Here is a 10,845-nt window from a genome sequence, read left to right as displayed (position 1 = left end):
GGGCTCGGAGGAAATATTCCGTGCCAGCTTAAGCAAACGAAGGCAGCTGGCCAGAGTGAATCATTACAGCTGGGCTACCACTATCTCAGTCAACTGGCTGCCAGGTGTTTACCTAGGCAACCACCTCCCCCTTCTTCACCTTCCCCCCCTCCTTCCTCTTCACCTTTCTCTTCCCCACATCTCTCGCCTTTCCACGTTCCGTCTCTTTGAAGCCACTGGTGCTGAAACTCAGCATCAGTATCAGGAGCATCATTCTCTCCCGTTGTCTTTATTTGGGTTGGCAAATCACCTTAAAAGGCTTACAGTCATCTGAATCTCGACTTGGCTCGATCCAAGGACAAGGCAAACATGGCGACTCCACAGTTTGTGTGCGCAAACTGGAGCGCCGACAACACTGGCTGCAAGAAATTCGGCAAATATACTTGCAACGTATGCCATCTCGTGGTGGTAAGTACATGTGATGTATTTACTGACTTGCGTGTGCCTCCTCTGAACAGACATTTGTTTCTAGTATTGCGGTTCGGATTGCCAAAAGTCTCACTGGGCCCTTCACAAAATCGACTGCAAGTCGCCCCTGGGCAATGAAGCCTGGCGTCCTGGCTGGGTTCTGGAACGGAGAGACCCGAAATTCATGGTAAAATTGGGAAGCATATATCCCTCGTTTGCCGAAGAAAAACGTCTTTGGGGAAATATTCCCGCCATCGATGGGCTTCAGCTTGAGTCAAACGAAGGTGTTGGTCACGGAAAGCAATTGAACCTCTTGTTTGCTGGTATGTTCTCAACACAATCTCATCACACAAAGCCTCCAAACTGATCAATTTGCCAATGATGTAGCTTCCGGAGATCTTCGAAATGTTGTCAAGACCATTGCTCAGGTTCCTGATGGCTATACCAAGCCCATTGAAGTTACTATCAACGATAACGATCTTGATGTGGTGGCACGCAACGCCATTATACTTCTCATTGCCCTCGTGTCTGATAACGCCGACGAGGCCGTTGACTGCATAATCCACGTCTGGTACTCGGCTCTTATCCGCAAGTCCGATCTTGACATGCTTCAGCAAAAGGTTCGGCCTCTAATCGAAAGCGCTTGCGAAAAGATCAAAGACAAGGATATGAATAGCCTCGCTGGGGAAGACATGGAGATTCGAAAAGGGCTCGCTGAGGCTTGTGCTACCAAAATCATTCTGGGATCGCCTCTTGGCCTACGTGAGTATTCCAGAAGGCCTAACGGCAGACCAAGCGAGCTGTATCCGCACGGCCGTGACCCTTGCCAGATCCAAGAGGGACTATCTGGATCTACATCTGATTTTTCAGTCTCCTTCTCGCCGAGTTGCGAAGCAGCGGTCCCGGCAAGATGGACTCCTTTTGCCATTCGGAGCTCCGCGCCATGAGTTCCAAGAGCCAAACCCGTGAGTAATAGACGTCTCCGAGAAGCAAGCATCTAACAAATAGCAGGACATTATTCCACGTTCGTAATGTCTGGCCGATGGCTAGCTCTGCTGATCCACTCCAAGGATGGTCTCTGAAGGACGTCGAAGACAGCTCGAGTGGGCCTGCGTCTGCTGACATTTACGGCAAGCTTTACAATCACATTCACACAGTACTCCGAGCTTTTCTGAGCCGTATTACGGATTCGCAAGTATCATTTCGACTCTTCTGTGACACGACTCTCGTGCTTACTAGTTTCCTTGAAAGCGGGTATTTTGATCGAATAGAGGTAAGGAGGTGGTGCCTGAAGCTTGGCCATGTCTGTACTTCTCCAGTGCTTAAATGTTAATCTGCCTCATCCAGGTCTCCAACATGTCAGACAACTGCTTTAATGGAATCCACCAAACACTTTTCCTGATTGGGTTTTTGCTCCAACCCCCCCTCGCCAATCCGCATGCGACCCTCATCACTCTGTTCAGGAACGCAATTCCAGAGACCTTGAGCAGGCAGGACGTAACGGCGGCTTTATTTACAGACCACCCAGAGACAAGACTCATGCGTGCATCCATCGCGCACAGAGCAATAGCAAACGGCTATGAGTACTTGCCTGACCACCACATGAGTGATCCCAAAGTAATCCAGTGGGTATATGCTCAGGCAAATCTCTCAAACTATGATGCCGTTTTCGAACGGTGAGCACTGTTTCCTCCCGATAACACTCACCTTCGTTTGACATCTAACATCTCCCTTCAGGTTCATGATGGAAGTCGGGTTCTCAGAGCTAAAAGAATTATTTAGGGTGGTTATGAAGGAAAAGCACACTGTCATCGAGAAGTGGCCTTTCAGATCCAAACTCCGACATGGCCAGCCCGGAGCCATGGAGGAGTTTGTTCGACTCAATAACGAAGTCGTGTTTGCAAAGGATCGTTACGTGGAGTGGCGCAGATGTTAAATGAGACTCGAGATGGATCGACAAAAATTAGGTGTCGCGAGTGGTCTATGTGACTTTTTTCCAAAGCACTCACGCCCAATGATCAGTCCTTTACAACTATATGAACATGTGGATTTGAGTGGACAAACAAAGGGGTTTTCGGTAATAATTTGCTAGGAGTTAAAGGTTTTCACATTTCTGACATCTCATCTCATCACATGGAGAAGCATGGTCCTGCCAACACTGCATAACTGCAGCAAGCATCCAAGAGATCGATACTACTAGATAGGTAGATTACAATAGGTTAGTCTATTATGTAACAACATGCTTTCGAAATACTACTTGAGGTGAGCCCGTGATAACGATGATGGCTGGGCCTACTTGGCTTGTGCACAAGGTAGACTTATTGACGGTTTGATGGGGGAAAAGAAATACAGCCCCATTCAAGTTGCGAAGCCGAGAGCATATCTACGTATCGCCGACTGATGAAACAAGAAAAAAAAAACATCATATATTTTGGATACTAGGCAGTTAAACGAGAACTTCTTGAAACTCCAATCAAATTATTGACTTTTGACTACCTAACATCCTATTCTATTTTGTATAGACCGGTCCGTTACATTCAGTTACATAGAATACTATCTATGCCACGGCAGCGATTCCATCAATTCAAAACGGAGATTAGATCACAAAATTTCATTTTATGGGCTCGGTTGAGCGATGTCCTTGCGTCGAATGATCGTGTAGTTGTGCCAACACCCTTAGAAGGTTCCGACCATTGCCGTTTATCAAGCGAAAGTACCAAATGACTCTTATTTGGTGGAGCGAACACTGTACTCTGCCGTAAATGTCGCTGATTCTGGACTCACCGAAGCCCCGAAAACCAGAGTGTTGGCACTAAGATCCTTCAAAGTGACTGTCGAAGCTCCTCCATCAGACTCTTGCCACTCATAACTGGGTTTGAGTATAACCGTAAACTCTGCCTCGTATTTCTTGGTTGTTTTCTTCGGAGTCAGACTCCATTGAGTAGGCAGATCGATCGAGACCGGAAAGGCTTTCGGAAACCCAACGACGTCATCAACGCGGTCTTTTCCATTCTCAAAGTATCCGGGAATCTTGACTTTGACTCTATCAATCATTTTGGGTTTATCGGTATAGAGCGTCATTGTCCATTTTGGCTTTTTCCCAGTGAGACTCGAAAGTATACTTTTTGTTGGAGCGTATGAGCTTGAGATTCGCAATGTGAGAGGCTCCGAGACAGCGGTTAGTCGTCTCTCGTGGGCTTTTTGAAGCTCTTGGTCATGTATAGCTAATCCTCTAACAAAGTCAATATACTCGTATTTTGGCTCCATCCTGTCCAATACCCCTAGCAGAAATGGGAAAAGAGCTTCAACATTGTTTTGCTACAAAATAATTAGCCAATGTCATTTTCCATTTTGACTCCACTCTTACCTTGATGACTCTCCAATATTTGGGCGCCAGCAATGTGTTTTGCCATGCTTCGACACTAGATATTGGATGTTAGTGATTGCATGATAATAACGCATAGAGAGTGAAGGACATACTCCTCTGTAAGGGTCTCATCGCCGCCATCAATGACAAGGGAATTGACGTCAATCGTAACGTTGCCATAATCACCATCGCCACTAGTCGAGCCCCAGCTACGCTCTCCTGCGGCCTTGAGGGAACCAACGGTTAACGGCACATCCAGGCTTGCTTTGATCGCATTCTTCTCTTCAGAACTTTGGTTCACAGCCTGGCTGTGCCTGAAGACTTTTTGGATGGCATAGCGTCTACCTCCCAGCGCAACTCGCTTCGTAAAAACGGTGCCTGCAAGAAAAATCATCGATTAGGCACGCCCCCTTTCTGCAGGTGGGAACTCCAAGACACTTACCGAATCTATCATGAAAACTGCTCAGTACCGAGGAGAATGCTTCCCGGTCCGCAGATGTAGTTGGAGGTATTAGTCCGGCATATTCATTGATCGAATCCTTGAAGAAATCCACAAAGTTTTGGGTTGGCACAAGTGAAGAGCCCTCCAAATCGACAACAGCAAGAGGGAACTATAAGTCCCAATTTTGTTAGTGACTGCATGATAAAAGACATGTGAAAGTGCATATATACCTCATGGAAAAGATAGAAAGATTTCACATCGCCGGAGTGCTCATGTGACACCTTGTCCCCTGTGCTCCGCGCAAAGCTCCCTCTGACACCAGTCTTTCCGGCAGGCGTAGTGGCTTGGCTACCAACACATTAGTATTCATGAGGTCCTTTTCTCAGTGATAGTAAAAAATGTCAATACTTACATTGTCGTCTTGATCGCACTCGTGTCAAAAGCTGCTCTGATGAAACTCTCCTCTGTAGAATCTTGGAACTGCACAGCCTCCCGTGGAGAGCCAGTTGCAGTGTTCCACTTTGGCACCGCCTCAGGTTTCAAGGTGAACACTGGTATGTCTGTCAGCATTATTCTTCGGCTGTAATGTCAACAGAGCGCTACATACATTGCTCAGCCGCACGAGTGATGTCGATGTCGCCATTTTTCTTCTGCGGAACCCAACCGTTCAATGCACCTGTGCGTTGCCTGCAATTATTAGTTTATTGTGTCTCCGATGACAGAAGCAGCTGCGTACAATATTCCCTGCCAATCGTCTGATGATAGATGATCTCGCTCGTCGGAATAGGAGCTTCCTGTTAATGGTTTCTGCTGCCCAACTATAAGATTCTTTGGCTCCTGCTGTTCGGCCGTGATCGGAACTGGTTCCCGTTGCTCAAGAATGTTCTGATCTGGCTTTTGTTGCACAGCCGTGGTCGTATCTAACCGTTGTTGCTCAGTAATGCTTTCACCTGGCCGCTGTTGCTCAACGACGCCCGTATCCAGCTGTTGTTGTTCAACTTTGCCCTTTTCCAGCTCCGGTTGCTTGTTAGTGCTTGTAAATGGCTCCTGTTCCCCAACAATGCCTGCAGCCGGTATCTGTTGCCCACCCATGCTCGTATCTGGTACCTGTTGTCCAACGATGCCTGTATTAGGCGCCTGTGGCTCAACAATGCTTGTATCTGGTTCCTGTTGTCCACCAATGCTCGTATCTGGTTCCTGTTGTCCAACAATACCTGTAGCTGGTATTCGCTGTTCAACGGTACCTAGATTTGGCTCTTGTTGCCCAACAATATTTGTATCTGGCTCCTGCTGCTCGGTCGAGGTTGGGACTGGTTCTTGTTGCTCGACCAAGCTGTTATCTGGTTCCTGTTGTCCGTCTCTGCTCGTAGCTGGCTCTTGCTGAGCAACCCTGTTCTTCTCCTGCTTCTGCTTCCTGCTCTTGTTCTTTGACTTCTTGCCCGCCATGGTGTTTCAAGTGATGATCTCGACAGATTGAAGAATCAGAGTGCTACATAGCTAAGCTTTGGCATTGTCTAAAGGTTATATATTTGGCAGTGTTTAAGATTTTAAATTAGTTTAAAAGTCTGAATTCCTGACGTCAGATTGGTCTGCCCCCTCTTGGCTGCTCTTGGCTGCTCTTGGCTGCTCTTGGCTGCTCTTGGCTGCATTCCAACAGCCCAGGCTTAAACCTTGGTGGTAGCCGAGAAGTATTGCAAATCCGGTAAGACAAACGGTGGCGCCTCTGAGAATATTCTTCCCCCTTGGCTTCATGCAAACGGGCCAGGCTGAAACCTTAAATCGTAGCTGAGCTGTACTACCGGAAATGTCGAACAATATCTCTAAAAATGAGACACAAAGGGAGGCAGTGAAAATAAGCAGAGACAAAGTGTTATTGTAAAACTCTACGGAGTACATATTAGTTTATCGCATCTCAGACTCGAGATGACGAGGATAGCTCAATCTACATAGATCCGCACAGCTTGCAATAAAAGCAACATTTTTAAAGTTCAGAGGTGTAAAAAGAATGAATCGACAAGGTTGCAAAAACCACAGAGCCTTTGCGCACATCGAATGCATCCTAGCCCACGAAATCTGCAAAAAAAGAATTGTCTCCGATACTGGGAATCGAACCCAGGGCTGCTCGGAGCTTCAATCGAAGATTGAGAGCGAGCGATGTTAGCCACTACACCATATCGGACTTGTCTCTTAGATGTCTGCTGCACCAGTATTTGCATTTATAGGGCTCAGCCCCGCATTTTGACTTTTGCTGTAAGAGCCGCAAGCAGCTCCCCATGACAAACAAGCACTAACAGCCTGGAAGCCTGGGCCCTTGCATGCTGGCTGCACTTAGAAAGCAACCAGAGTTCCCCGCTCTCCGCGGGGCAGCTCAGCGCTACGACATCACTTGGCCTTGTAGCTCGTGATGCTCTATCAGATGACGGTTCTGCCTTGTCGCCTGCTTTCTCGAGCCTTGCACTTGATACGACGCCAAATCAAATAAAGTCTTCGTCAGCCTCGCATCCACGGATTTATACTTTTGACAAATACACCTTATACGACTACTCGTTCGGCCAACTTCTCCAAAACCATCACCAAAGTTCATTCGGCATATTGCGACGCAACCGCTACCATGGACGAACCGCTTCAGTTCGTGCCGTTCACATCCGAGATAGAGTTGCCGTTTTACTCGGCGCTCTTCTCGTCCAAGCTAGACTATGACAAGCTCGACGACTCTGCGCGTGGAATTTTGGGCGTGTACGAGCCGCGGGATGTTGACCCGGACGCAAGCTCCAAGCTGCAGATTCTCGGAAGCGCATTGACAAACACAGAGTGCGTTCTTGACATCAAAACGAACCAACGGGAATGGTATGAGCTGACACGCGATACAGTCCACCTCTAGGAAAAGCAAGAGCCGAAGGCATCATCAAAAATGTCAATACCATCGAAGATTTCAGGAAGACCGACAAAGCCGCTATGTTGAAGCTAGCAGGCAGACAGATCTGGGACGCTATTAAAGACGGCAGCATTTACTCTGTTCCTTCGCTCTTATCCTCGTTCATCATTCTATCATACGCCGACCTCAAGAAGTACAGATTTATATACTGGTGTGCATTCCCTGCGCTGCACTCAGACGCGCAGTGGAAGCGCTCTGGCCCCATCCTGCGCCTCAACTCGGACGAGACTACAGCTCTTATGGATCGCGTCGGCACATGGAGATATATCGTGGATAAGCGTGAGCATGGATTCTTCCTGGCCAAGAAGATATGGGGGGAGAAGCCAAAGGATTTGAACGAACACGACCCGGCACTCAAGATTCCCTACAGATGGGAGGTGGCCTCACTGCGAAGTTTTGAAGATGGCTTCTTTGACGGTGTTGCCGAGGAGGATCGATTTGTCACATTTTTGGATCCGTCAACTTTCTCAGAAGGCCCCTCATGGCCGCTGCGCAATCTCCTGATTCTAATTCGCCACCGATTCCGCTTGTCCAAGATCAATATTCTGTGTTTCAGAGATGAATGGTCTAGAAGGCATGAAGCCAAAAGTATCATTATACCGATCACGATGGACCCCGTTGAAGACATGGAGATCAAAGAGATGCCCAAGGTTACAGGTTGGGAGCGAGCAAAGAACGGCAAGCTTCAAGCACAACTGGCAAACTTGGGCGAGTACATGGACCCTAACAGGTTGGCTGATTCTTCAGTCGACTTGAATCTAAAGTTGATGAAGTGGCGACTGGCCCCTGATTTGAATCTCGATGTAATCAAGAACACCAAATGCTTGCTATTGGGTGCCGGGACGCTGGGTGGCTACGTCTCACGAAACTTACTGGGCTGGGGTGTGAGAAAAATCACCTTTGTTGACTACGGCAGCGTGTCCTTCTCAAACCCAGTTCGCCAGCCGCTCTTTGAGTACGATGACTGTCTCAATGGTGGTAAACCAAAGGCTATTCAAGCCGCCGAAATGTTGAAGAGGATATATCCGGGAGTAGATGCTGAGGGTCACTCCTTCTCCGTGCCGATGCTTGGTCACGCTCTCGCTGATGAGGCGAGAACAAAAGCCGACTACGACAAGCTTGAAGCCTTGATTGATGCCCACGATGTCATCTTCTTGCTGATGGATACTCGCGAATCTCGATGGCTACCGACAGTGATGGGAAAAGCAGCCGGCAAAATTGTCATGAATGCTGCCCTGGGATTCGATTCATACGTGGTTATGCGGCACGGTGCTGAAGGGCAACAAGAGGGCCAACACTCTCTTGGATGCTACTTTTGCAATGATGTCGTCGCCCCAGCTGATGTAAGTTTCCCAAAAGATTTTCGTTTGCCTGTCATATTTCTAACAATATTTGTGCACGTAGTCTATGAAGGATCAAACGCTTGATCAGCAGTGTACCGTGACTCGACCCGGCGTTGCTGCCATTGCCTCTGCACTTTTGGTTGAGCTTTTGACGAGCCTCTTGCAACATCCGCTAAAGAACGGCGCCCCGGCACCCCAACCAAGGCCAGGCGTCACGCTCGAAAGGGACCCCCCTGATCACCCGCTTGGCCTCGTGCCGCACCAGATCCGTGGCTATGTATCTACCTTTCAGAACATTGTCCTTCGCGGGCAATCGTATGACAGCTGTAGCGCATGTAGTCCCAAGATCCTAGACGCCTTCCGTAACGACGGGTGGGGATTTGTCAAGAAGGCTCTTCAAGAAAAGGACTACGTCGCCGAGCTATCTGGCCTCGCAGAACTCCAGCGCAAGGCTGCGGAACTGGACGCCCAGTTAGACTGGGACGAAGAGGAGGAGGGGGTTGAAGAGGGCGACGGAGAGTTGCTCTAAATTCGTTGTTTACCTTTCTTTCTTTCTTTTCACATTCACTCGTTCATACGGTACATTTACATGCTCGGGATTATATGCGACACATGGTAAAGGATTGGGGATTATTTAGAATTGGCGCTCTTCTTTGGGTTTTTTTTCAACACCTTGTATTGGCAAGGGATGTGTTCGAACGAATATACATTGCCCTTCGTTGGTGGAGAGGGCTACTGTTGTATATGATGCAGGATTGAATATTAGCTTGATGTTTATAGTCGACCTGACGGTGATGAAGTTGTAGCAACCTTATCGTCCCGGGGGGGCTTTGCGACGCTCAGAAATAATCGCTCCTTGACGAGATACCGCGATGGATGTATAACTGTAGACACGACTGATCGCATCACCAATGAACGGTTCCGTGGTCTAGTTGGTTATGACATTTCGTTAACAGTTTAGTTGACACCACCGAAAAGGTCCCCGGTTCGAGCCCGGGCGGAATCACCATCTTTTTTTGGTTCTTCGCCATTTTTCTCTCTCATTTTTGCTTCTTATCAATCGTTTGAAATCAATCATATTTCTTGTATGTAGTTTGTCAAATCAATTGTTTCATTGGCATCGGTAGACTGCAAGTTCAAACCACAGGCTTTTTATCAAATGCACGCATCACAGGAATGAGACCAAACCAAAGCTTGTTTGAGACTGAATAAAGGTAGGTATTTGTGATTAGAGGAAGTCGGGTATCAATTCATTAACAATAGCCAAACCTGACGCCCCTTTCAAACAGGGTGCATCTGCCTCCAGCCAACAAGAGAGAAAAAAAAAACAAAAGAAAAGCCATAAAAGGAAAGCCCACTGTCATTATGGCGTCTATGACCGGCCAAGTGGTGAGCCGGCGACCGTAAAATTCACTCCTCCACTGACGCATCCATTCTAAAACGACAATTGCCGGTCAAACGTGGGAGTAATTGGTGTCTGCACAACATGATGCGGTGCGACGACATGACGCTTTGATTCCGGCGGATACGGGAGCGGAAGGCGGGCTTAGTATTTCAATATGATGTACAGAGCGTGGATGATACCAGGGAAGTAACCTGAGGGTGGATCAAGTCAGTCAGGCGCCCGAGAAGATGGAATCACAGTGATGTGAGGGCTGCAATTGGCGGTGAGTGGCAGTTTTTGACATACCCAGGATTGTGAGAAGGATGTTGATCAGGAGGTCTGCACCGCAGCCTCGCTCGAGGAAGACACCGACGGGTGGCAGGATGATGGCAAGAATAATCTTGCAGATATCGCTGAAGGAGAAGATATGATCAGCATATTGTCCACTGATTGGGCCTCGATATCATCCCAGCTCTCATTGATCGCGTGCCGTCGAAGAGGAAGCGGGTTGAGAGCTGCGGGGAAGATGACGGAAGCCACGGGACGTCAAGCTCGAAGCTTACCTAGTGGTGAAAGGCATGTTGGATATGTGTTTCGCGTAAGGCTCAAGGGCTCAACGTCTTTTGGGTATATCGAATATTTGCTAAGAGGTCAAAGGGCGCAATGATGTTGTTTTGGTGAAGATCAGGAGGAAAGATGAAAAAGCTGTGTGAGACACAAAAGGGAGAAGAGCGGACAGGAAGGTTTCTGCGAAGCTTGTACTATTTATTGCCGTGGCTCGTCATCTTGGCCCTTCCCAGACATTCCGGCCAAGAAGGAAAGGAAGCCGGCTTCCATGTTGCGTCATCGACTGGTCAAGCCACACATCATACCTTAGGGGAGGGGAGGGAACAAGAAGCCATTCGATGCCATTTCGGGACAGTGACA

The 10,845-nt window shown here is 48.1% G+C and overlaps 4 protein-coding genes and 2 non-coding genes across 6 annotated transcripts; 3 read left to right on the top strand and 3 right to left on the bottom strand.

Annotated features, from left to right (window-relative positions):
• Nucleotides 1-348: 348 nt before the first annotated feature.
• M431DRAFT_494982 (hypothetical protein) lies at nt 349-2,383 on the top strand (the record flags this gene model as incomplete). The annotated part of the gene is made up of 7 exons (XM_024917307.1): nt 349-447; nt 512-770; nt 835-1,067; nt 1,138-1,412; nt 1,459-1,720; nt 1,795-2,123; nt 2,185-2,383. The coding sequence occupies 7 exons, from the start codon at nt 349-351 to the stop codon at nt 2,381-2,383; spliced, it is 1,656 nt and encodes a 551-aa protein (XP_024774435.1).
• A 509-nt stretch (nt 2,384-2,892) lies between these two features.
• On the bottom strand, nt 2,893-5,776 carry M431DRAFT_520050 (hypothetical protein). The gene is made up of 8 exons (XM_024920415.1): nt 4,993-5,776; nt 4,864-4,943; nt 4,669-4,807; nt 4,487-4,604; nt 4,257-4,425; nt 3,928-4,192; nt 3,815-3,869; nt 2,893-3,765 (listed from the first exon to the last, which is right to left on the bottom strand). Exons 1-8 carry the CDS (start codon nt 5,700-5,702, stop codon nt 3,175-3,177), a joined length of 2,127 nt encoding a protein of 708 aa, XP_024774434.1. The 5' UTR covers nt 5,703-5,776; the 3' UTR covers nt 2,893-3,174.
• A 571-nt stretch (nt 5,777-6,347) lies between these two features.
• On the bottom strand, nt 6,348-6,435 carry M431DRAFT_t92. The gene has a single exon. It is a non-coding gene; the product is annotated as a tRNA-Glu (tRNA).
• A 176-nt stretch (nt 6,436-6,611) lies between these two features.
• M431DRAFT_508168 (hypothetical protein) lies at nt 6,612-9,561 on the top strand. The gene is made up of 3 exons (XM_024919078.1): nt 6,612-7,067; nt 7,127-8,534; nt 8,596-9,561. The coding sequence occupies exons 1-3, from the start codon at nt 6,868-6,870 to the stop codon at nt 9,061-9,063; spliced, it is 2,076 nt and encodes a 691-aa protein (XP_024774433.1). The 5' UTR covers nt 6,612-6,867; the 3' UTR covers nt 9,064-9,561.
• M431DRAFT_t107 lies at nt 9,452-9,540 on the top strand. Its single transcript has one exon. It is a non-coding gene; the product is annotated as a tRNA-Val (tRNA).
• A 291-nt stretch (nt 9,562-9,852) lies between the features above and the next one.
• On the bottom strand, nt 9,853-10,673 carry M431DRAFT_508167 (hypothetical protein). The gene is made up of 3 exons (XM_024919077.1): nt 10,482-10,673; nt 10,225-10,331; nt 9,853-10,130 (listed from the first exon to the last, which is right to left on the bottom strand). The coding sequence occupies exons 1-3, from the start codon at nt 10,496-10,498 to the stop codon at nt 10,081-10,083; spliced, it is 174 nt and encodes a 57-aa protein (XP_024774432.1). The 5' UTR covers nt 10,499-10,673; the 3' UTR covers nt 9,853-10,080.
• Between the last annotated feature and the right edge of the window lie 172 nt (nt 10,674-10,845).

The sequence above is a fragment of the Trichoderma harzianum genome (assembly GCF_003025095.1).
Source record: "Trichoderma harzianum CBS 226.95 unplaced genomic scaffold M431scaffold_6, whole genome shotgun sequence".
Lineage (NCBI taxonomy): Eukaryota > Fungi > Ascomycota > Sordariomycetes > Hypocreales > Hypocreaceae > Trichoderma > Trichoderma harzianum.
Note: the sequence above shows the minus strand (reverse complement) of the source record. Positions and strands in the feature narration are given on the sequence as shown.

Bases quoted from the DNA above. Each gene is read 5' to 3' on its own strand.
- M431DRAFT_508167 (XM_024919077.1), bottom strand. The intron at 10,131-10,224 runs GTATGTCAAAAA...ATCCACCCTCAG, and splicing joins CATCCTTCTCACAATCCTGG to GTTACTTCCCTGGTATCATC.
- M431DRAFT_508168 (XM_024919078.1), top strand. From the start codon at position 6,868: ATGGACGAACCGCTTCAGTTCGTGCCGTTCACATCCGAGATAGAGTTG. The intron at 7,068-7,126 runs GTGCGTTCTTGA...CACGCGATACAG, and splicing joins AGCGCATTGACAAACACAGA to TCCACCTCTAGGAAAAGCAA. The intron at 8,535-8,595 runs GTAAGTTTCCCA...TTGTGCACGTAG, and splicing joins ATGTCGTCGCCCCAGCTGAT to TCTATGAAGGATCAAACGCT.
- M431DRAFT_520050 (XM_024920415.1), bottom strand. From the start codon at position 5,702: ATGGCGGGCAAGAAGTCAAAGAACAAGAGCAGGAAGCAGAAGCAGGAG. The intron at 4,944-4,992 runs GTACGCAGCTGC...TAATAATTGCAG, and splicing joins GACGATTGGCAGGGAATATT to GCAACGCACAGGTGCATTGA. The intron at 4,193-4,256 runs GTAAGTGTCTTG...TTTTTCTTGCAG, and splicing joins CAGTTTTCATGATAGATTCG to GCACCGTTTTTACGAAGCGA.